At 43.7% G+C, this 26,545-nt stretch overlaps 1 protein-coding gene across 2 annotated transcripts in view; it reads right to left on the bottom strand.

Annotated features, from left to right (window-relative positions):
- The window catches only part of gabbr1a (gamma-aminobutyric acid (GABA) B receptor, 1a), a 257,938-nt gene that overhangs the window by 222,161 nt on the left and 9,232 nt on the right, over positions 1 to 26,545 (bottom strand). Inside the window, exons 4-5 of one of the 2 annotated variants that reach the window (XM_056286387.1) lie at positions 22,412 to 22,597; positions 9,427 to 9,444 (exon numbers count right to left, since the gene is read on the bottom strand). In XM_056286387.1, the coding sequence (XP_056142362.1) occupies positions 9,427 to 9,444; positions 22,412 to 22,597 (204 nt within the window). Of the gene's footprint in view, positions 1 to 9,426; positions 9,445 to 10,387; positions 10,397 to 22,411; positions 22,598 to 26,545 lie in introns of both variants that reach the window. The other variant, XM_056286388.1, reaches the window with a different exon arrangement.

The raw sequence follows: 26,545 nt of genomic DNA on the forward strand, positions 1-26,545 counted from the left end.
TTATCAGATAAGGAAGTAATCAGATAAATAATACTTAATCAGCGTTCAATGAATAGCCAACGCACTGGTGTTGCTGAGCATGTGAGACCTCTACTGGCGAACTGGGTGTACTGACTGCAGGCTGACTGGACCTACTTCCTCAACAACAAGAACAGAACCACCGCGACTGCACAGGCAACCTATCCAGGACTAGTTACTAACTCACCAAAGCCACATCCGACGGAAGCGCCCCCTAAGCTCTCCTCTTGGCCCATGAGCTCAGTCACAGGATTATTATCCATGAAGCACACTTCAGTAAGAGTTGTGTTTCCAGGCAACTTGTTGATTTTAATCAGATCAAGGCAATAATGTGATCATTGCAACTGCCGTGTAAACACCTGAATGGAACCATCTGGAATCAAATCAAAGTCTAAACTGACGCATGCATAGTGCGGGAAAACAGAGTTGGGAGTTTCCATCAATCCTCCAATTACTTACTCTGCTTTGTACATTATCTTAATTCTGATGCCTTTTGGAGAATCAGATCTGCACATGCCCCGAAAAGTTACCAGCACCTCACTCTGCAGAACCAAATTTCACTTTCAGTTTAATAACCGTGAGGCGTTTGGCTTATGCCACACAGATCCTAATACATTAATATTAGGATCTGGTAATACGGAATATTAGGATCTGCAGGCTAACACATTAATATTAGGATCTGGTCATATGGAATATTAGGATCTGCAGGCTAACACATTAATATTAGGATCTGGTAATATGGAATATTAGGATCTGTAGGCTAATACATTAATATTAGGATCTGGTAATATGGAATATTAGGATCTGTAGGCTAATACATTAATATTAGGATCTGGTCATATGGAATATTAGGATCTGCAGGCTAATACATTAATATTAGGATCTGGTCATATGGAATATTAGGATCTGTAGGCTAATACATTAATATTAGGATCTGGTCATATGGAATATTAGGATCTGTAGGCTAATACATTAATATTAGGATCTGATCATATGGAATATTAGGGTCTGTAGGCTAATACATTAATATTAGGATCCGGTAATATGGAATATTAGGATCTGTAGGCTAACACATTAATATTAGGATCTGGTAATATGGAATATTAGGATCTGTAGGCTAATACATTAATATTGGGATCTAGTCATATGGAATATTAGGGTCTGTAGGCTAACACGTTAATATTAGGATCTGGTAATATGGAATATTAGGATCTGTAGGCTAATACATTAATATTAGGATCTGGTAATATGGAATATTAGGATCTGTAGGCTGATACATTAATATTAGCATCTGGTCATATGGAATATTAGGGTCTGTAGGCTAATACATTAATATTAGCATCTGATCATATGGAATATTAGGGTCTGTAGGCTAATACATTAATATTAGGATCTGGTAATATGGAATATTAGGATCTGCAGGCTAATACATTAATATTAGGATCTGATCATATGGAATATTAGGATCTGTAGGCTAATACATTAATATTAGGATCTGGTAATATGAAATATTAGGATCTGTAGGCTAATACATTAATATTAGGATCTGATCATATGGAATATTAGGGTCTGTAGGCTAACACATTAATATTAGGATCTGGTAATATGGAATATTAGGATCTGTAGGCTAATACATTAATATTGGGATCTAGTCATATGGAATATTAGGGTCTGTAGGCTAACACATTAATATTAGGATCTGGTAATATGGAATATTAGGATCTGTAGGCTAATACATTAATATTAGGATCTGATCATATGGAATATTAGGATCTGTAGGCTAATACATTAATATTAGGATCTGATCATATGGAATATTAGGGTCTGTAGGCTAATACATTAATATTAGGATCTGATCATATGGAATATTAGGATCTGTAGGCTAATACATTAATATTAGGATCTGGTAATATGGAATATTAGGATCTGTAGGCTAATACATTAATATTAGGATCTGGTAATATGGAATATTAGGATCTGTAGGCTGATACATTAATATTGGGATCTGGTAATATGGAATATTAGGATCTGTAGGCTGATACATTAATATTAGGATCTGGTAATATGGAATATCAGGATCTGTAGGCTAATACATTAATATTAGGATCTGGTAATATGGAATATTAGGATCTGTAGGCTAATACATTCATATTAGGATCTGGTAATATGGAATATTAGGATCTGTAGGCTGATACATTAATATTAGGATCTGGTAATATGGAATATTAGGATCTGTAGGCTAATACATTAATATTAGGATCTGATCATATGGAATATCAGCATCTGTAGGCTAATACATTAATATTAGGATCTGATCATATGGAATATTAGGGTCTGTAGGCTAATACGTTAATATTAGGATCTGGTAATATGGAATATTAGGGTCTGTAGGCTAATACATTAATATTAGGATCTGGTAATATGGAATATTAGGATCTGTAGGCTAATACATTAATATTAGGATCTGGTAATATGGAATATTAGGATCTGTAGGCTAATACATTAATATTAGGATCTGGTAATATGGAATATTAGGATCTGTAGGCTAATACATTAATATTAGGATCTGGTAATATGGAATATTAGGATCTGTAGGCTAATACATTAATATTAGGATCTGGTAATATGGAATATTAGGGTCTGTAGGCTAATACATTAATATTAGGATCTGGTAATATGGAATATTAGGATCTGTAGGCTAATACATTAATATTAGGATCTGGTAATATGGAATATTAGGATCTGTAGGCTAATACATTAATATTAGGATCTGGTAATATGGAATATTAGGATCTGTAGGCTAACACATTAATATTAGGATCTGGTAATATGGAATATTAGGATCTGTAGGCTAACACATTAATATTAGGATCTGGTAATATGGAATATTAGGATCTGTAGGCTAATACATTAATATTAGGATCTGGTAATATGGAATATTAGGATCTGTAGGCTGATACATTAATATTAGGATCTGGTAATATGGAATATTAGGATCTGTAGGCTAACACATTAATATTAGGATCTGGTAATATGGAATATTAGGATCTGTAGGCTGATACATTAATATTAGGATCTGGTAATATGGAATATTAGGATCTGTAGGCTAATACATTAATATTAGGATCTGGTAATATGGAATATTAGGGTCTGTAGGCTAATACATTAATATTAGGATCGGGTAATATGGAATATTAGGATCTGTAGGCTAATACATTAATATTAGGATCTGGTAATGTGGAATATTAGGATCTGTAGGCTCATACATTAATATTAGGATCTGGTAATATGGAATATTAGGATCTGTAGGCTAATACATTAATAGTGGGATCTGAGTGACATCATGGTGAAATGGCGGAGGAGGGGTGTCAGAAATAAAGGACGGAGCCAGCCCATGTAGTGCTTCAAGAACAAACAATAACATTTTAAAATCAACTCTAGAGCGAGCTGGGAGCCAGCAGAGAGACCGCAACACAGGAGCGGTGTGAGTGATGTGGTCCCTCTTCCATTCTGCAGCATTCTGGACAAGCTGAAGGCAGGACAAAGATTAATGATGGACACCTGTGTACAGGGAGATACAACACTCTGCATATATATAAGGTCCACAGGCTGGACATTAAGGTCATTCTGCTTCTTGATTGATAGATGTGGCTGTCTTGTATTAAATTTGAAACTTATTTGACCTTAATGTCCACAGGGTGGACATTAAGGTCACCCTGTGGACATTAAGGTCAGACAAGCTTCTTCATTAACAGATTGGGCTGTCTTGTATTAAACAAGACGCTGAATGACCTTAATGTCCACGCTCATTATTAGATGGTACCACTCATTTTAACCAGTTGTGAACAGGGCAGTGGTAATGGTACTCTCAGAACCTAGAACCATGAGCACGGGGCCCCCCAGGGCTGTGTCAGTTCACATTACATGACATGACATTACATGACATTCCAGTCATTTAGCCGACACTTTTACCCAAAGCGACTTACAATAAGAGCATCATGTAACGTAGGAGATCAGGGGAACTACTGGTCATCAGAGGTCACAAGTGCATCTAAACAAGCGTCTAAGAGCAAAACCAGTGCTAAAGTGCAAGAAAGAGATTTTTTTGTTTTTTAAATGAGTGAATACAATAAGTGCTAAGAACAAGTAACAGGGTAGTAGTTCTTGAAGAGGTGAGTTTTCAACCTGAGCCGAAAGATGGCCAGCGACTCCGCTGTGCTGACGTCAGTGGGGAGTTCATTCCACCACTGTGGGGTCAGGACAGAACCGAGCCGGGACCGGGTCGATCGGCAGCAGGGCCTCTGAGCGGGTAGGGCTTGACCATTGTCTGGAGATAGGAAGGAGCTGTTCCTTTCACTGCCCTGTTCACCTGTCCTTTCTATACACTGACAAGTATAGAAGCTATAACCCCTTCGTTCACGCCATTAAATTCTCAAGAAGATACAATCCTGCCATCTTAGCTCTGACGAACAGCCATCCATCTGACTCACTACTCTTCATTAAGTTTAGTATTAGTATTAGTATCAAGCTTGTATGTGTCTAAGTGGGAGAGTACTGCTGACGTCGTGTGTGGTTGCTGCTTCTCCCTCTCGTAGCCCCCTCCCCATCCACCCCTGTATGTCTGCCCCCCTTCCCATCCACCCCTGTATGTCTGGCCCCCTCCCCATCCACCCCTGTATGAATGGCCCCCTCCCCATCCACCCCTGTATGTCTGCCCCCCTTCCCATCCACCCCTGTATGTCTGTGTTGTTTGTCTGTCGTCTTGTTTCCCCCCGTTTATTGTAAAGCCACTTTGCGTGTTAGAAAAGCACTATATAAGATTCATTATTATTATCATTAATATATTATTATTGTTATTACTTTTCAGAGATGCAAAGGTTTGTAAAATGGTGTGATGACGACCACCTTGTCCTGAATGTTAAAGAGAGTGAGGAGATGGTGTTTGACCCCAGGGCAGTTGGCGACCACAGGCCTGTGGCCATCCACGATGACCCCATCTCACATGTCTCCTCCTACAAGTACCTGGGTGTTTTCATAGACGGCTCATTAACCTGGACAGCCATGTGGACAGTCACTGTAGCAGATTACAACAACTGCACTTCCTACGTCAACTTGGGTCTTGTTGAGACTGCAGGCAGATCAGATTTGTTTCTCAAATCAGACCTTTAAGGTAGACTGTCCACACTGTGATTTGCAGTGATCAGATCAGACTGGGAGTGTTCACACATCACCAACCTATCTGCATGAGTTGCTGCAGTAACGTCGTAGGCGTGAGTAACTACGTACGCTGGTGGCGCAGGTTACCAACGCAGAAGTATGGGAAATGGAGACCCATCATCTCACCCTCCAAACAACCACGCTGTCAAATTGTGGTGCAAAACTCCTCCGTCGCACCAGACAAACCCAGCGATGGAGGAGGCTGGTATACACAATGGATGTATGACAGTAGAACCACGGTATACACTGCGATGTTCAGTGCTGCAGTCATGGCGGACTCCACTTCCGTCACTCTGGCTTTGACGTCGTTGTGTCACGTTTTGAGTGACATAAAAGACAGTTTGAAATGTGATTTGAGTGGCCAGCACGTCCGGACTGAGGCGCATCTGTAGAAATCCAGTTAGAATCACATTTCAGATCATCTCTAAATGCGGTTAACATCTGACTGGCAAAAAATCGTATTTCATGTGGGGTTTTTTTTTATCTCCAAAGTCATCCTACAGACCACCATCTGATACTGCCTAGCTACGTTCTGCCCTGTCACCACCTTGCAGTCTCCAATCCCTTTCAGATCGCGCCTCCTGCGTAAGATATAGTTCCCCTGTGTGCAGCTTGCTCCACTTACACATCACCCTGTGTTCCTCTCTCTTCTTGAAATATGTATTCACCACTGCCATTTCCACCCTTTAAGCAAAACCCACCACCACCCGTCGCTTTTGCTGTTCAGACTTTCTAAAATCAGTCTGGATACAATCTGGATATGCCATAAAACGGATTTGGCCTAGCAGTCTGAACAAGGCCTTAGAGTTCATGATGTTGATCAAAAAATCATGTGTCTTTTCTCAGACAGCCTTAGAGAGCCTTCTCAGATAAGGCATCACGGCTTGGTTTGGTAACCTCTCTGTGCAGCTGAAGTCCAGACTGGTCTGCCTCTTAGAGAGCCTTCTCAGATACGGCATCGTGGCTTGGTTTGGTAACCTCTCTGTGCAGCTGAAGTCCAGACTGGTCTGCCTCTTAGAGAGCCTTCTCAGATACGGCATCACGGCTTGGTTTGGTAACCTCTCTGTGTAGCTGAAGTCCAGACTGGTCTGCCTCTTAGAGAGCCTTCTCAGATACGGCATCACGGCTTGGTTTGGTAACCTCTCTGTGTAGCTGAAGTCCAGACTGGTCTGACTCTTAGAGAGCCTTCTCAGATACGGCATCGTGGCTTGGTTTGGTAACCTCTCTGTGCAGCTGAAGTCCAGACTGGTCTGCCTCTTAGAGAGCCTTCTCAGATACGGCATCACGGCTTGGTTTGGTAACCTCTCTGTGTAGCTGAAGTCCAGACTGGTCTGCCTCTTAGAGAGCCTTCTCAGATATGGCATCACGGCTTGGTTTGGTAACCTCTCTGTGTAGCTGAAGTCCAGACTGGTCTGACTCTTAGAGAGCCTTCTCAGATACGGCATCGTGGCTTGGTTTGGTAACCTCTCTGTGCAGCTGAAGTCCAGACTGGTCTGACTCTTAGAGAGCCTTCTCAGATACGGCATCACGGCTTGGTTTGGTAACCTCTCTGTGCAGCTGAAGTCCATACTGGTCTGCCTCTTAGAGAGCCTTCTCAGATACGGCATCACGGCTTGGTTTGGTAACCTCTCTGTGCAGCTGAAGTCCAGACTGGTCTGCCTCTTAGAGAGCCTTCTCAGATACAGCATCGTGGCTTGGTTTGGCAACCTCTCTGTGTAGCTGAAGTCCAGACTGGTCTGACTCTTAGAGAGCCTTCTCAGATACGGCATCACGGCTTGGTTTGGTAACTTCTCTGTGCAAGCAAAGTCCAGACTGGTCTGACTCTTAGAGAGCCTTCTCAGATACGGCATCACGGCTTGGTTTGGTAACCTCTCTGTGCAGCTGAAGTCCAGACTGGTCTGCCTCTTAGAGAGCCTTCTCAGATACAGCATCATGGCTTGGTTTGGTAACCTCTCTGTGCGGCTGAAGTCCTGACTGGTCTGACTGATGCAGACTGCATGGAAGATTATGGGGTAAGATATCCATCCTTACAGTGTACTTATGAACAGGGTACTCTACAGCAAGCCAATAGGATGGTTACTGACCCAACCCATGTCTTACCTGCTGAGTATCAGCTACTGCCTTCTGACATTAGGTTCAGGTCCACTGTTGCAAATAAAATAGATTTTAAAATTAATTTCAAAACTTTAAATAGCTGCAGATAAGATAAGAACGAGGCCAAGATGGACAGTTTTTGGGGGATTTGTGCAGTTTTGCTTTTATTGATCGTGGTTTTTCTGCTTGTTATATGTGCTTTTAGGAACCTTGCTGTATGTCTTTATTTACTAACACCTGTGCATATTTTTTATGTGCAATGTCTGTTTTCTATGGATGTAGCACATGTGAAAGTCCAAGCCAAATTTTCCACTTTGTGGGACAATAAAGTCAATCTTGAACCTTGAAACTTGAAGTGTAATTTGTTGAAAGAGCAGATACAAGGCTTGGCTTCTGTCCGATGTCGGTTGATAAATGACTGACAACCCTGTCCAGGATGTCTCCCTGCCTTTCACCCAGTTGCTAACCAATGAACAATATAATTTCAACAATGTCAGCATCATAAAGTGTGTGATGGGTAATGATCAGTGATTGTGATGATTATGACAGGTCAGTTTTGAACATTTTCTACATACCTGACCCTGAGAACGCTGATAAAGAAGTTCTAGACTAAAAAAAGAAGACTCACAGTGCATACTGGGATTTAAATATGAAGGGTCTTCCTGTGGAAGAGCGTTTTTATACAATCCCTTGTTTAAGCCTCCCCATAAACATGTTTTTCATGATTTCCTGAGTATGAGCTGGTTAATTTCCATTATGCTGGTAACCAGAGTTTACATTTCATGACGTATCAGTTATCGGTTTCGATAGCTCTTGTGCAAGAAAGGTTATCCTGGAGGTTAAACAGCATCAGCTGTAAAAAGGAGAACATTTCTCTGGTTTTCCCACTCAGATTTTCCAAGCTGGTCTGGGGATTCATACTGGCAACCTTCCTATTACAACTCATCAGCTTCTCAAGCTTAGAGGCTCCTGCTGCCCCAAACAGAGCCATGAGTTTGGCCTCATTTTAAATTATTAGAAGCTGCTGCCACCTTGTGTTCAACATGTGCACGACAGCCTCAGCACAATTATTACAGGTAGAAAGAAGTTCTTAAAGGAGTAGTTTTGTTTTTGTCTATCTCTACTTCACACTCACCACTCATGTAGTACATGAGTGGGCATCATCCTCACAGCCATTCTTCCGTTTCTTCATGCTGGACACGAGATTCAGCTCGTCATCTACAGTTTAACGTCATTAATGGAGACAAATCCACAGCTCTTGTTCAGTGTGAAAAACACTCCACAGTTCAGACAAAGCCAACAAGATGCTATAGTAGTCTATCATAGTGAGTTCGAATGGTAAATTCAAACATGTACACTTTTTTACAGCTGTTTCCTACCGGGTTCATTCCTACAACACAGCCTACAAGAGACAACCAGCAGGATGTTTACTGTGTCCACCACAACAGAGTAAGCATTACGAGGGAGTAAAGCGGTGTTTTTTGGAATTGTAACTGTAATGGAATGTAAACTGGAATCAAAACCAACATGAATTTTGAAATCTGCTGTGATAGACTGCTGTAGCATCAGGTCAGCTTTGGCTGACCACTGGTGTTGTTGGTTTTTTTGGGGGGTTTTTTCACTGAACAAGAATTGGGGATTGGTCCCCCACTGTGGGTGGCATTAGCTGTGAGGTAGAGCAGCTCATCTGGTAACTGAAGAGTTGCTGGTTTGATCCTTGGCTCTTCCTTGCAAAAATGTCGAGGTGTCCCTGAGCAAGACACTTCACCTAAGAGCTCCTGATGAGCTGGTTGTTTGCGTGGTTGTCTGCATGGCTGACACCGCCTCGGTGTATGAGTGTGCGTGAAGGCGAGGTATTCATTCATCGTGAAGTGTTCCGAGTGGCTGTTGCAACTGGAAGAGCACTATCTATAGAAAAGCAGAAGGCACGCTGGAGCTGTGTCCAGTATCAAGAAATCGATGGATGACTGTGAAAATGAAACCTACCTGTGTACTACATTGGTGGTGAGTATAGAGATACACTTCAAAAAAATCCAAACTATTCCTTTAACTATGCAGAAAAGACATGATAAAGAGATGAGGTCGGAAATCTCCTACCTGTATAGTTTCTGTCATCTTTGGCAAGCAAATAGAAAAGAAAGGAGGAGTTAATCAGTGAATCAAACAATGGTGTGAAAGCAGGAACATCCAGGCAGCAACAGAGACAACAAATCATCTGATCATGGCTTTCATTATCTTATTTCACAAAAGCCTCTGTACTCATTGACATATTGATGTAATGCACAGTTCTGGCACACCTTTCATACACATTGTTGTTCATAAGTCCTATAATTTCACTCCACCAGATGACAGTAACACATTATGCAAGTTGTGCTGTATCATGTACTTCGCTACCACAGGAATCCACTCTGTGGTGCCTTCATACACGTCCTTATGAACGGAACAGAGAACTGAGTTCCTCATATGACCCGAGCAGAAAACCTCCACATGATCCTGGCAGTGTGACTTGTACATGGCAGGTACAAAAGTATGCGTACGTTGTCCAAAGGAGTTGAATCGAGTGCAACTGGACTTGGTATATATCCGTGAAGACGTTTCGCCTCTCATCCAAGAGGCTTCCTCAGTTCGTGCCTTTCTGACTAGACCAAGCTTCGTCTTCACGGATATATACCAAGTCCAGTTGCACTCGATTCAATTCCTTTGGATAACCATGACCTGGATGAATGAGAACATTCACAGACATATGCGTACATTTTGAAAGACAAAAATACAAATCAGGAGAAAGATGGCAAGAAACCTGACTTAAGTTGTTGTGAATAGCACAGCTTCTGCTGTGTGGCATTACTGATAGGTACACACAAGTTGTGCACACCGCTTTGCTGTAACTGTTTCCTGCAGCATGCCGCCTGGAGAATGCTGCTTTTCTTTCAAGCCCCTTCAGGCTTTTTAGGCAACTCTCCTTCACATTCGGTTTCCAATTATATATTTTATCGTTTTTTAATTTTTATATATGTAAATTAATAAACAAAAACCAAAACCAAAAAAGAATACGAGTAACTGTTGATGCCTGTCTGATCGACCAAATGACTTGTGTGTACCTACATGTATCAAGTCACAAACTGATAGAAACCGTCAACAACCGGAGTATTACAGAGCATAGTAGGCTACATGACAACTAATTGCAGAACTGATGCAGTCTGCATGAGTACAATGACAACCTGATTATTTGAACAGAAAACGATTCTGGTTCTGATGGCACTACCCAACTTCAAGTCTTCGTTCGTATTTTGGACCAAGAATGTTCAGCGATTTGATCGAGTTTTAGATTATGTAATATCAGACGCATATGTGAAGTTAGGTTTAATCTATTTCAATGAGCAGTTTTTATTCCCATGTATAGTATTTCAATATTTATATGGGTACATGCGATGTGTATCCTATTGCATAGAAATAAAGGCACAATCCACACTTAATGCACGCAACAGCTGTCTGTCCCACTTCTGCTCTCACACTTTTGCTGTATCTGAAATCACACACTAGCATCCCATTTAATACAAACTAGCATCCCATTTAATACAAACTAGCATAGCATTTAATACAAACTAGCATCCCATTTAGTACATACTAGCATCCCATTTAATACGAACTAGCATAGCATTTAACATAAACTAGCATCCCATTTACAACGAACAATACAAACTAGCATCCCATTTAATACAAACTGGCATCCCATTACAAACTAGCACTCCATTTAGTACAAACCAGCACCCCATGTAGTACAAACTAGCATTCAATTTAGTACAAACTAGCATCCCATTAAATACAAAATAGCACCTCATTTAATACAAACTAGCATCCCATTTAGTACAAACTAGCATCCCATTTATAGTACATACTAACATCCCATTTAATACAAACTAGCATCACATTTAGAACAAACTAGCATCCCATTTAATACATACTAGCATCCCAATTAATACATACTAGCATTCCATTTAGTACAAACTAACATCCCATTTAATACAAACTAGCATCCCATTTAATGCTACTGTTGGGCGAAGGAGAGGGGGAAGGCATGTCCAGAGGCAGCTAGAGAGGAGGAAGGATAGGCATGTGGAGGTGAGAGTCGGAACTTTGAATGTTGGCACTATGACTGGTAAAGGGAGAGAGCTGGCTGATACGATGGAAAGAAGAAAGATAGGCATACTGTGTGCAAGAGCCCAGGTGGAAGGGGAGTAAGGCCAGGAGTATCGGAGGTGGGTTCAAATTCTTCTACAATGGTGTGAATGGGAGGAGAAATGGGGTAGGGGTAATTCTGAAGGAAGAGTATGTCAAGAGTGTGCTGGAGGTGAAGAGAGTGTCAGACAGAGTGATGAGTATGAAGCTGGAAACTGAAGGTGTATTGCTGAATGTTATCAGCGCATATGCCCTGCAAGTTGGGTGTGAGATGGAAGAGAAAGAAGAATTCTGGAGTGAGTTGGACAACTTGGTGGAGAGGGCAGCCAAGGAGGAGAGAGTGGTGATTGGAGCGGACTTCAATGGACATGTTGGTGAAGGGAACAGGGGTGATGAAGAGGTGATGGGAAGGTATGGAGTCAAGGAGAAACATGTGGAAGGACAGATGGTGGTCAATTTTGCAAAAAGGATGGAAATGGCTGAGGTGAATACATATTTCAAGAAGAGGGAGGAACACAGGGTGATGTACAAGAGTGGAGGAAAGTGCACACAGGTGGACTATATCTTATGTAGAAGGCGCCATCTAAAAGCGATTGGAGACTGCAAGGTGGTGACAGGGGAGAACATAGCTAGGCAGCATCAGATGGTGGTCTGTAGGATGACTTTGGAGACCAAGAAGAGGAAGCAAGTGAAGACACAGCCGAAGATCAAATGGTGGAAGTTGAAGAAGGAAGACTGTTGTGTGGAGTTCAGGCAGGAGGTAAGACAGGCACTGGGTGGTAGTGAAGAGTTGCCAGATGGCTGGACAACCACTGCAGAAATAGTGAGGGAGACAGCTAGGAAGGTACTTGGTGTGTCATCAGGACAGAGGAAGGAAGACAAGGAGACTTGGTGGTGGAATGAGGGAGTACAGCAAAGTATACAGAGGAAGAGGTTGGCAAAGAAGAAGTAGGATAGTCAGAGAGATGAAGAAAGTAGACAGGAGTAAAAGGAGATGCAGTTTAAAGCAAAGACAGAGGTGGCAAAGGAAAAGGCATATGGTGAGTTTTATGACAGGTTAGACACTAAGGAAGGAGAAAAGGACTTGTACCGATTGGCTAGACAGAGGGACCAAACTTCAAAGGATGTGCAGCAAGTTAGGGCGATCAAGGATAGAGATGGAAATGTGCTGACAAGCGAGGAGAGTGTGCTAAGAAGGTGGAAGGAATACTTCGAGGGGCTGATGAATGAAGAAAATGAGAGAGAGAGAAGGTTGGATGATGTAGGGATAGTGAATCAGGAAGTTCAGTGGATTAGCATGGAGGAAGTGAGGGCAGCTATGAAGAGGATGAAGAGTGGAAAGGCAGTTGGTCCTGATGACATACCTGGGGAGGCATGGAGATGTTTAGGAGAGGTGGCAGTGGGGTTTTTAACTAGATTATTTAACACAATCTTGGAAAGTGGGAGGATGCCTGAGGAGTGGAGAAGAAGCATACTGGTACCGATTTTCAAGAACAAGGGCGATGTGCAGAACTGTAGCAACTACAGAGGTATAAAGTTGATCAGCCACAGCATGAAGATATGGGAAAGAGTAATAGAAGCTAGGTTAAGAGGAGAGGTGATGATCAGCAGCAGCAGTATGGTTTCATGCCATGAAAGAGCACCACAGATGTGATGTTTGCTTTGAGAGTGTTGATGGAGAAGTATAGAGAAGGCCAGAAAGAGTTGCATTGTGTCTTTGTAGATTTAGAGAAAGCATACGACAGGGTGCTGAGAGAGGAGGTTGGGTATTGTATGAGGATGTCGGGAGTTGCAGAGAAGTATGTAGGATTGGTGCAGGATATGTATGAGGGCAGTGTGACAATGGTGAGGTGTGCGGTTGGAATGACAGATGGGTTCAAGGTGGAGGTGGGATTACATCAAGGATCGGCTCTGAGCCCTTTCTTGTTTGCAATGGTGATGGACAAGTTGACGGACAAGATCAGGCAGGAGTCTCCATGGATGATGATGTTCGCGGATGACATTGTGATCTGTAGCAAGAGTAGGGTGCAGGTTGAGGAGAGCCTGGAGAGGTGGAGGTATGCACTGGAGAGAAGAGGAATGAAAGCCAGTAGGAGCAAGATGGAATACCTATGCGTGAATGAGAGGGAGGACAGTGGAATGGTCACGAAGGCATATGAGTTTAAATACTTGGGGTCAACCGGCCAAAGTAACGGGGAGTACAGTAGAGAAGTGAAGAAGAGAGTGCAGGCAGGGTGGAGTGGGTGGAGAAGAGTGTCAGGAGTGATTCGTGACAGAAGGATACCAGCAAGAGTTAAAGGGAAGGTTTACAGGATGGTTGTGAGACCAGCTATGTTGTATGGTTTGGAGACAGTGGCACTGATGAAAAGACAGGAGGCGGAGCTGGAGGTGGCAGAGTTGAAGATGCTAAGACTTTCACTGGGAGGGATGAAGAAGGACAGGATTAGGAACGAGTATATTAGAGGGACAGCTCAAGTTGGACAGTTTGGAGACAAAGCAAGAGAGGCAAGATTGAGATGGCTTGGACATGTGTGGAGGAGAGATGCTGGGTATATTGGGAGAAGGATGCTGAATATGGAGCTGCCAGGAAAGAGGAAAAGAGGAAGGCCAAAGAGGAGGTTTATGGACGTGGTGAGGGAGGACATGCAGGTGGCTGGTGTGACAGAGGAAGACGCAGAAGACAGGAAGAAATGGAAATTGATGATCCACTGTGGCAACCCCTTACGGGAGCAGCCGAAAGTAGTAGTAGTAGTAGCAGTAGCATCCCATTTAATACAAACTAGCATCCCATTTAGTACACCAAAATAGTATGCGAGTATTTGTAGTATGTCCAAAACTATAGTATGCATCACATAGTACGTGAAAAATACCCAGATGTCATACTGCTTCCTGATAATTTGTATGCAAACATTGGACACTATACACTAGCATGAATATCCCACGATGCATTGCGATAATTTACCACAACAGCCAACGATGGCGAAGGGCAATACAAAATCCTACAAGCAGAATGGTTCAAATTTAGGCTTTCACTCTGCTAAGCAGAAAGTGGTGCAAACCTTGTTTAGTTTTACATTTTGAAAAAAAGATGCGGGTCGACACACCAGTAGAAGTTTCCCCCTACAGTTTGCTTATAAGGCCGGCAGAGGAGGCCACCGTGACCTTGCTGAACTACTTGTATCATCACCTTGAGGGTCTGTTGACTCACGCCAGACTTCTGTTTGTAGACTTTTCCTCGGCCTTTAATACTCTTAAGCCACATTTGCTTGCAGAGGAACTTCTTTTCCATTTTAATCTTGATATTAATGTCACTGGATGGATTTTAGACTTTCTGACAGACCGGTCACAATGTGTCAGAGTTAACGGTGTCCTTTCAAATAAGTTGTGTACACCTCAAGGATGTCTTCTGTCTCCCCTCCTTTGTATTCTTTACACAAACAGCTGCCAGAGTAAATACCAGAACAGACACATTACAAAGTCTGTTGATGATTCTGTTATACGTAGCCTCCTGGAAGGAGAGGGACTAGGTCATGGGCCAGTAGTTGATGACTTTGTGTCTGTTATACGTAGCCTCCTGGAAGGAGAGGGACTAGGTCATGGGCCAGTAGTTGATGACTGCGTGTCTGTTATACTTAGCCTCCTGGAAGGAGAGGGACTAGATCATGGGCCAGTAGTTGATGACTGCGTGTCTGTTATACGTAGCGTCCTGGAAGGAGAGGGACTAGGTCATGGGCCAGTAGTTGATGACTGCGTGTCTGTTATACGTAGCCTCCTGGAAGGAGAGGGACTAGGTCATGGACCAATAGTTGATGACTGTGTGTCTGTTATACTTAGCCTCCTGGAAGGAGAGGGACTAGATCATGGGCCAGTAGTTGATGACTTTGTGTCTGTTATACGTAGCCTCCTGGAAGGAGAGGGACTAGGTCATGGGCCAGTAGTTGATGACTGCGTGTCTGTTATACTTAGCCTCCTGGAAGGAGAGGGACTAGGTCATGGGCCAGTAGTTGATGACTGCGTGTCTGTTATACGTAGCCTCCTGGAAGGAGAGGGACTAGGTCATGGACCAATAGTTGATGACTGCGTGTCTGTTATACTTAGCCGCCTGGAAGGAGAGGGACTAGGTCATGGGCCAGTAGTTGATGACTGCGTGTCTGCTATACTTAGCCTCCCGGAAGGAGAGGGACTAGGTCATGGGCCAGTAGTTGATGACTGCGTGTCTGTTATACTTAGCCTCCTGGAAGGAGAGGGACTAGGTCATGGGCCATATACATGGTGTAAAGATTCTTTTCTCGAGTTGACTGTGTTTAAAACCAAGGACATGATCATTGACTTTAGGAAGTCGGCACCCAACCCAAAACTGACAGATACTGAGGAGAATGAAATTGAGCTGGTGGACAATTACAAGTATTTGGATATCATGTTTGACAACAAGTTGAGCTTCCAGCCAAGTGTAGATAAAACTTCTAAAAAGGTCCAACAATGTCTGTACTAACTGAAAAAAGGAAGTCTTCTAATGTGTGCACTAGACTGGTGACTCTGTGCTACAGGAGATTCAGCGAGTCTGTTCTGTCCTTCTGTATTGTGGCCCGGTTTGGGAACCTGAATCTTGTCAGTGAGAACCGGCTTGGCCGTCTTGTCAAAGTGGCCAGTGAAGTTATTGGGATGATTCAGCTGCAGCTCTCTGACCTCTACAATCTGCAGGTCCAAAGGAAGGCCCAGCCTCTATTGGACTGTCCTGATCACCCCCTGCAGAGGGAGCCTGAGCTCCTGCCATCAGGCCACAAGAGTCCTGCTCAGAGGAAAAAAGACACAAAGTCTCTTTTGTTTGCACAGCAATTAGGAAGTAGCCTGAATTTGCACATGTGATCTCTGCACCTAAGCACTTTATGTATTCGGCATTCAGCTGTTTTTTGCACCGTCTTTATTTGACGTGATCTCACATTTGTACCGTTCTGTGACCTGTCTAGATTATTGCATTGTGTGATTGTTTTTTTATGATGAATGTGTTTTTATATACCTGGCTGCAACCAAATTTCCCCTGGTGGGGTAATAAAGTTTGACTTGACTTGGCAGTGTGTTGTCATTAATCCACAAAGAGCTGAAAGGAAGTGGCGTGGCTCTGTGATGAAGTAGTATGTCCAAACAGCACTATTTACTCACATACTCGTTATTTGTCCGTCGCAGCGACGAGGACCATCTAATCATCCTGTGATGGATGACTGATGACTTGTGCCATGATTAAAGTGAGGAAGAGTTGCGCATCATCAACCCCACTCTCTCATCCAAGACCACCTGGGTAAACATCTGTACCAGTGGCAAGACTAGCAAGACGACTGGCAATGGAGACAGATGCAGATTTTTCCTCAGGGTTTCTTCCTGAAGCCTTTCCCGTAGACGAGTATACCCGCAAGGCAGCGGAGGTCTTAAATCAGAGTTGTCCATCTCCTAGATGAACTGCCTGAAAAGGCTAACAAGGCTAATTTAGCGGTATGGATTCTAATAAAAGTAAATCCAAGTTGGATAAAGATAACCCCGCTCAGCCGTCATCTCTAAACATCCAATATATGGTCACAGACTATGGACACGAACGTACTAATCAGTTGACCATTTGGGTCACGGAATGTGGGTTTCCTAGTACAGGAAGCTTCACATACTAATATACATACATACTACACAATACAATACATGCTAACTCTCATACTAATAGTACATTGGAAGATAGCACACACATGTAGTAAGAAGTAGGTAATATGTGGTTTTGGGCGCAGCCTTCATAAACATTCACTTTATCCTGGCGAACAAGAAAATCACCCAATGTGGCATCACTTTAAGTTCCATTTAAGGGTGTCCCTTGTTTCCATTTCTCAAACAACTTCATAATGTTAATCCAATGGTGAGATTGGTTCATGTTTCGGCGTGTGCTATTACAGATTGTGCCTTTGAATATTTACTGCATGATATTTTTACTTTTCTATTTTATACACGACATTATTGCTATATTGTTCCAATTGTAGCACATAATTCACAACTTGTCCTGTCTTAGGGGCTTGTATAGTCCTCATCAGTGTTGACTTGGTATTGCTGTCTGAACTGAGAATATATGCTGAATATATGCTGTAGTCTTTTACATCGGCATGACTCCACACATCTGGTCAACATGGTGCAATGCTCTAGAGCTGAGATTTTTTTCATTTTTGTAATTTCACATTATATTCTTTTTTAACCCTATCTTTACACCTGTCTGTGAATGTTCTCATTCATCCAGGTCATGGTTATCCAAAAGAGTTGAATCAAGTGCAACTGGACTTGGTATATATCCATGAAGACGTTTCGCCTCTCATCCAAGAGGCTTCCTCAGTTCGTGCCTTTCTGACTAGACCAAGCTAGTCTGACTGGCTCGTGATGAGACTCAGAATTTATCCTCTAGGAGTCGTTGTCAGAGCTATTGATATGCTTGGCTCTTTGTGATCCAATGTTTACCAACGCCCGTCGCTAACAGAGCCATAGATATGCGTGGCTCTCCTGTGCTCCGATGTCCAGCTGGGCCCGTCGCCATCGGAGCTATTGATTTGCATTTGTTTAGCAGCGACGGTCGTTGGGGGTGTTAGAACCAAACAACTACCTATAGTGGACCTCATCACATCCACAGAATCAGCCATAAGGAAAAACAAGCTAACGGAAACCGAGGCGGAACAGCTTAGGTTAAAGTTATCAGCAGCTCTGTCCAATGCGAAACTCCCTCCTTCCAACCTAACCATGGAGGAAAGGAAAGCCGTGACAGCCCTGAGCAAGGATGAAAACATCACTATCCTTCCAGCAGATAAGGGGAGATGCACAGTTATCCTCAACACAACAGACTACCACGCCAAGATCACGTCATTACTCAGTGACACCGACACCTATGAACCTCTGAGACGCAATCCTACTAGTGGTTAAAGAGGAGAATAATACAATACCTACAGAAACTACAGAAAGGAGGAACCATTGACCGGATACAATACCACTGTCTCTACCCACAAGATAACATTCCATGCATATATGGACTCCATAAGATCCATAAAGATGGAGCCCCCCTCAGGCCCATCGTCAGCAGCATAAACTCGTTCACGTACAAAATTGCCAAACATATAGCCAACATCTTGACCCCTTTAGTGGGCGAAACACCTCACCATATCCAAAACTCCATTGACTTCGTGGACAAGGTCCAAGGCATAAAACTGGAACCGGATGAAACCATGGTATCCTACGACGTGACCTCGTTATTCACCTGCATCCCAACCATGGAGGCTTTGGAAACTGTGAGGCAACGTTTGCTACGGAACGACACTCTCCACGATAGGACCAACCTCAGCCCAGACCAGATTTGCCAACTACTGGACCTTTGCCTGAACACTACATATTTCCAATTCAGGGGCCAGTTTTACAGACAGAAACACGGCTGTGCAATGGGCTCACCAGTATCTCCCATTGAGGCCAACTTATATATGGAAGAGGTAGAACACAGGGCCCTGAACTCCTTCAGAGGAACATCTCCGAGCCACTGGTTCAGATATGTGGACGACACATGGGTCAAAATCCAAACACAAGAGGTGCAAGCGTTTACCAAACACATCAACTCAGTGGACAAGAACATTAAGTTCACAAGGGAAGACGTAAAGAACAACAGTTGGCCCTTCTTGGACTGTGACGTCCACATTGGGGAAGACAGGAGCCTCCACATTGGGGTTTACAGGAAACCTACACACACAGACCAATATCTACTTTTGGACTCACACCACCCTCTGGAACACAAACTGAGCGTCATCAGAACTCTGCAACACAGAGCTGACAATGTGCCCAGCAGCACTCAGGCCCAACGGGAAGAACACAAACACCTGAGGGGAGCTTTAAAAACCTGCGGCTACCCCAGTTGGACCTTTGTGAAAACTGCAACACGTTCCAGAAAGACCAACCAGGTGAGCGAGGAGGAGAAAAGGAACAGAAGGAAGAGCACAGTCATCCCGTATGTTTCTGGGGTCTGCGAGAAACTCGGGAGAATTTTCAACAAACACCGCATCCTGGTATACTTCAAACCCAGCAACACACTCCGACAAAGACTGGTTCATCCCAAAGACCATGTACCACACACCCGGAAAAGCAATCTGGTGTGTGCTGTACAATGCAATGAGGATTGCACTGACCTATACATAGGAGAAACCAAACAACCACTACACAAACGGATGGCCCAACACAGAAGGCCACACTCCTCAGGACAAGACTCAGCAGTCTATCTACACCTAAAGGAGAAGACACACTCCTTCCAGGACAGCAACGTACACATTTTGGACAGGGAAGATAGATGGTTTGAAAGAGGGGTGAAGGAAGCCATCTATGTGAAACTGGAAAAACCATCCCTCAACAGAGGAGGAGGTCTGCGTCACCACCTATCTCCCACTTACAATGCCGTCCTTTCATCTCTACCCAGGAGACTCAAGAAGCCTAGCTTCCAAGAACAACAGTCGCTCACTAACGGCTCCAACCACTCTCATGACCACTGAATGGAGCACTAACGAAGTCGAACTAACACCCCCAACGACCGTTGCTGCTAAACAAATGCATATCAATAGCTCTGATGGCGACAGGCTCGGCTGGATATCGGAGCACAGGAGAGCCACGCATATCAATAGCTCCGATAACGACGGGCACGGCCAAACATTGGTACACAAAAGAGCCACTCATATCTATGGCTGTGTTAGCGACGGGCGTTGGTAAACATCGGATCACAAAGAGCCATGGACATCTATAGCTCTGACAACGACTCCTAGAGGATAAATACTGAGTCTCATCAGCAGCCAGTCAGACTAGCTTGGTCTAGTCAGAAAGGCACGAACTGAGGAAGCCTCTTGGATGAGAGGTGAAACGTCTTCACGGATATACTATACCAAGTCCAGTTGCACTTGATTCAACTCCTTTGGATGTCTTTACACCTATTTCATTCTTGGTTTTTCATCTTGATGACTATTTCCACTTCTCCTTTCTGCTGCAATGCCATTTCCTTATCTGGATGTAATCTTAAACAAGCAAACAGTTTGTGGTCTTTCCCGTTTTCTTCAGTTTTTAAGCTTTTATGGAAACTATTTGGAGAAAAAAAAACCTCGCAGATGGCCATTGAGCCATTGTATTTACAGCAGAGGTCCACTAGACGGCAGTGCTCACGTTATTCTCTACCGAGGCTGGCCAACTGTACTTCTTACTGGTTGTCAGGAAAACACCCATGGTGTAGTGGTTATGGGGATACATAATTCCCCTTAACAATTAAACCCTTTTATCAAAACTACTTGTGCTCCTATACTATATGCATTGTACTGGCTATTTAAGGAATAATATATAACGTTGAACATCTTGCAAAGTCGGTACCATGTTTTAAAACACTCGGTTAGAGTCACTTTTACAGACTGGCACGTGTCTAACGGTTCCTACGGCTGGTTCCTGTTTCCCTTTCTCAGTCTGTTGCGTCCATGTGAGTTAAGCCTGGTTACATTTCATGTTCTATGGGTGTCCGCGGCGTATGGCGTTCTACGTAACTAGCTCTGCTCAACTGCTCTGCCTGCCTCTTATTAACTTATCTCATCTTTTATCATTTACCCCGTTCTTACTGCTCTCACCTGGTTTGTCGTTAGTAAAGCACTTTGTAAAGATCAGCACTAGAAAACTGGACCATGCTGACCAGAAGATGTCAATATAAGTTTAATTTATTATTATTAACTTTACTTTATTATTATTAACTTTATTCTTATTATTATTAACTTTACTTTATTATTATTAACACCATAGAGAAAGGCTAGCTCACCATATAAATAAAATCATCATTATTTTTTTCCTCTGGCGTTCACTTCCGTCCTCTGTTCCTTCCGGAGACTTCTGTGGGTTACTTCTGGTAGGTTGGTAATTTGCTGCCTAGCAGTTGAGCCACCACGGGAGTGAAGCGTTATTCATACTGCCGTTAGCAGTCTCCTCTCACATGTTGTCTCCAACCGAGTTAAACCGCTAGCGAATGCTAAGTGTAGCTCGGCTGCCCGTAGGGGCGTTTGCTATAACAATGCACATTTCGACAAGAAAGAATCAGTCCAACACTTGGATTTGATTTGCACGTCTTCCACCCAAATGCACTGGTGTGCAGTGGCTCGACAAAAACAACAACACACAACATCCTGCCTGTGTAAATGCTATTCACTGTACTTTTTTTTGGGGGGGGGGTTCCCCCTTTTCCCCCACAATTGTATCCAATTACCCCACTCTTCTGAGCCGTCCCGGTCTCTGCTCCACCCCCTCTGTTGATCCAGTGGGGGGCTGCAGACTACCACATGCCTCCTCCCATACATGTGGAGTCACCAGCCGCTTCTTTTCACCTGACAGTGAGGAGTTTCACCAGGGGGACGTAGCGCGTGGGAGGATCACACTATTCCCCCCGAACAGGCGCCCCGACCGACCAGAGGAGGCACTAGTGCAGTGACCAGGACACACACCCACATCCAGCTTTCCACCCGCAGACACGGTCAACTGTATCTGTAGGGTCACCTGACTAAGCCAGAGGTAACACGGGGATTCGAACCACTGATCCTAGTGCTGGTAGGCAATGGAATAGACCACCACGCCACCCGAATGCCCCAGTTCACTGTGATAATATTGTAAAATGTGTTTTCTGTGCTGGCCTTTCCATTTCTAGACTACTGTACGTAGACTGGAACTCTAACTGGAAATCCAGTTAACGGGTTGCATGTTGTGTTATTGTTAGTGGGACTGTGTACGATCCTCATTGTTTTCTGCACTAGCCATGAATTTCCCTTGGGACGGTTAACACAGTCCTATTGTGTAATACTATCTAATGGCAAATCTCATTTAGACGTGAGGGGAGCGGGGCACTCACAGAGGCAGGTGGGTTTGGGCGAGTCCCACTTGCCCAGCTTGGTGCAGTGGCTGATGTTTCTGCCCTCCAGGATGAAGCCATCATGGCAGCTGTAATGGAGCACCACGCCCTCCACCGGCGGCCCCGGTGGACTCACCGCTACCCGGCCATTCTCCAAAGATGTCCAAACCCGCGGGCACAGCAATACTGAGAAATGGAGGTGAACAAAGAGCGAATGAGAGAAAAGTAATTAAATAATTACAGCCTGCACCCAGCAGTCACGATCTGGCAAAAGAAATGTACTGTCCGGCCAATAAATTCCACTGAAGCTGAAATGAAAAGACAGACAGCTCAAATAAACAGCATAAGCGGAGGATGGGGATTGTACCTGCATAGCCTGCTTGGGCTGTCATAGAGATGAAACCTAAACTTTATCATGACCTTAAGAGACATATGGTTTGGAAATAGGGTTTTGCAGGAATAGTAGGCAACAGAAATGACCCAAGCACACATTGTCGACACCATAAAGAATAAAAGCATGCAGCATAAAGAAGGATAAGCCGCATTACATCTAGCAGCACCACTACCAGCACAGACAGGATGTCTGTGGCTCAGCATGGGGCAGTAAAAGTTGCTTATTGGCTTCAGCCTGATGGCAGCTGGGATGTGATGTCTTCAGTCTCTACTAATGCTGCGTCCTGGGGGTGTCTGCTCACACTGGCTCCTCACAGGGGTAGCATATGCAGATTCAGAAGAGCGGTGGTGTTTACGTTCTGTGTGAGGAACAGTGTCTGCCTAGCACAGCCGAACAGGATGGCTGGTTTCTAACAGGTCTGGTTTGTTTATTTCCAGAAGAGCAGATACTGGAACACTGAGATAGCTTCAGCATTGCTGTAATGTTAGAAACTGCTTGGTGAAAACAGGTGTCATGTTTTTCCTCCTAAAACTGAGCACTTCTCTTTCTCTAGTGAAGCTACTGAACAGCTTCAGAGTGTTGGGAGCATTAATATATGCCAGATGCTGAAGTGTCACAGAGGAAACCATAACCACACGCGACTGTATTACTGCCATCTGAACTCCATATCATGACTCCATATCATAAACTCTATATCATAAAGTCCATATCATGACCTATATCATCATCCTCCATATCATGACACCATATCTTAAGCTCCATATCATAAACTCCATACCATAAACTCCATATCATGACGCCATATCATAAGCTCCATATCATAAACTCCATGTCATGACTCCATGTCATAAGCTCCATTTCATAAACTCCATATCATGACTCCATGTCATAAGCTCCATTTCATAAACTCCATATCATGAATCCATGTCATAAGCTCCACTTCATAAACTCCATACCATGACTCCATATCACAAGCTCCATATCATAGACTCCATATCATGACTCTATATCATAAATTCCATATCTTAACTTCCATTTCATAAACTCCATATCATAAATTTTATATCACGACTCCATATCATAAGCTCCATATTATAAACTCCATATCATAAACTTCATGTCATGACTCCATAACATGACTCCATATCATAAGCTCCATTTCATAAACTCCATATCATAAACTCCATATCATAAACTCATGACTCCATATCATAAACTCCAGACCATAAACTCCATATCATAAACTCATGACTCCAGATCATAAACTCCATGTCATGACTCCATATCATAAACTCCATGTCATGACTCCATATCATAAACTCCATATCATGACTCCATATCATAAACTCCATATCATGACTCCATGTCCTGACTCCATATCATAAACTCCAGATCATGTGTTGTAGAGACTTAAATGGTAAGTAACGTAGCTAAAATTCGGTCTTTTCTCTCCACGGCTGCTGCAGAGATTCTAATACATGCATTTGTTTCATCCAGACTTGATTACTGTAATGTTCTGTTCTCAGGTCTGCCACATTCTATACTGCTCAAAAAAATAAAGGGAACACCTAAAAACACAATATAGACCTCGATGAATGAAATATTTCAGCTGAAAATCTTTATTTATTAGACAGAGGAATGTGTTTAGAGCAAAATAACCTAAGAATGATCAATGGAAATCAAAATCATTAGCCCATTAAGGTCTGGATTCAGAATCATACTCAAAATCAAAGTGGAAAATGAGAACATAGGCTGATCCAACTTCTGTGGAAATTCTTCAAGACGATTCAAAATGAGGCTCAGTAGTGTGTGTGGCCTCCACGTGCCTGTATGCACTCCCTACAACGTCTGGGCATGCTCCTGATGAGACGACGGATGGTCTCCTGAGGGAGCTCCTCCCAGACCTGGATCAGGGCATCGGTCAACTCCTGGACAGTCTGTGGTGCGACATCGCGTTGGCGGATGGTACGAGACATGATGTCCCAGAGGTGCTCGATTGGATTCAGGTCTGGGGAACGTGCAGGCCGGTCCATAGCATCAATGCCCTCGACATACAGGAACTGCTGACACACTCTGGCCACATGAGGACGAGCATTGTCCTGCATGAGCAGGAACCCAGGGCCCACTGCACCAGCATATGGTCTGACAAGGGGTCTGAGGATCTCATCCCGGTACCTAATGGCAGTCATGGTACCTCTGGCTAGCACGTAGAGGTCCGTGCGGCCCTCCAAGGATATGCCTCCCCAGACCATCACTGACCCACCACCAAACCGGTCATGCTGGAGGATGTTGCAGGCAGCAGAACGTTCTCCACAGCGTCTCCAGACTCTCTCACGTCTGTCACATGTGTTCAGTGTGAACCTGCTCTCATCTGTGAAGAGCACAGGGCGCCAATGGCGAATCTGCCAACCAAGATGTTCTCTGGCAAAGGTCAATCGGGCTGCACGGTGTTGGGCTGTGAGCACAGGCCCCAATTGTGGACGTCGGGCCCTCATACCATCCTCATGCATTCTGTTTCTCACTGTTTGAGCAGAAACCTGCACATTAGTGGCCTGTTGAAGGTCGTTTTGTAGGGCTCCGGCAGTGCTCCTCCTGTTCCTCCTTGCACAAAGGACCAGATAGCGGTCCTGCTGCGGGGTTGTTGTCCTCCTGCGGCCCCCTCCACGTCTCCTGGTGTACTGGCCTGTCTCCTGGTACCTCCTCCATGCTCTGGACACTGTGCTGGGAGACACATCAAATCTTCTTGCCACAGCACGCATTGATGTGCCATCCTGGATGAGCTGCACTACCTGAGCAACTTCTGTAGGTTGCAGATACCGCCTCATGCCACGTCTAGTGGTGAGGGCACTAGCAAAATGACAAACTAACCAAAGATCGGCCAGAAAAGATGAGGACAGGCAAATGGTCTGTGGCCACCACCTGCAAATCCATTCCTTTTATAGGGGTTGTCTTGCAAATTGTCTAATGTCCACCTGGTGGACATTAGACAATTTACCAACAGGTGAAATTGAGTCACAAATCAGTGTTGCTCCCTAACTGGACAGGTTGATATCTCAAAAGTGTGATTGACTTGGAGCTACATTGCATTGCTTATGTGTTCCCTTTATTTTTTTGAGCAGTGTAGTACTAAAAGTCTTCAGATGGTTCAGAATGCTGCTGCTAGAATCCTAACTAAAACTAGGAAATTTGACCATATTACACCAATTCTTGCCTCCCTTCATTGGCTTCCTATCCATGTTAGATCAGAATACAAGGTGCTTCTGCTGACTTACAAAATCCTAAATGGGCTTGCCCCATCCTACCTGTCTGATCTCCTTAAACCTTACACGCCATCTCGAGCACTTCGTTCTCAAAATACAGGGCTCCTGTGTGTACCCAAAGTTAAAAAGAAGTCAGCTGGTGGCAGGGCCTTTTCCTATCGGGCTCCATTGTTGTGGAATAACCTGTCTGCTGCCATCAGACCATCAGAGTCTGTTGAGTCTTTAAATCCAAACTTAAAACTCATCTTTTTGCCTCAGATTACAATTACTAGCTGCCTTTAAGTTGAGTGCTTCACAACCTGTACTGGATGGCGGGTTGGTTTTCTGTCTCAATGAATTTACCAACCACTGTTCTGCCGACCAGATTATAGCAAATAGATTATGACTTGTTGATGAATTAACTGATTATGACTAACGACTATTGCAAACTGTTCTCTTCTCTCACGTCTTTTCTCTCTCTCTGAATGATGTCTTCTTTTC

Source organism: Lampris incognitus, chromosome 9, assembly GCF_029633865.1.
Source record: "Lampris incognitus isolate fLamInc1 chromosome 9, fLamInc1.hap2, whole genome shotgun sequence".
Taxonomy (NCBI): Eukaryota; Metazoa; Chordata; class Actinopteri; order Lampriformes; family Lampridae; genus Lampris; species Lampris incognitus.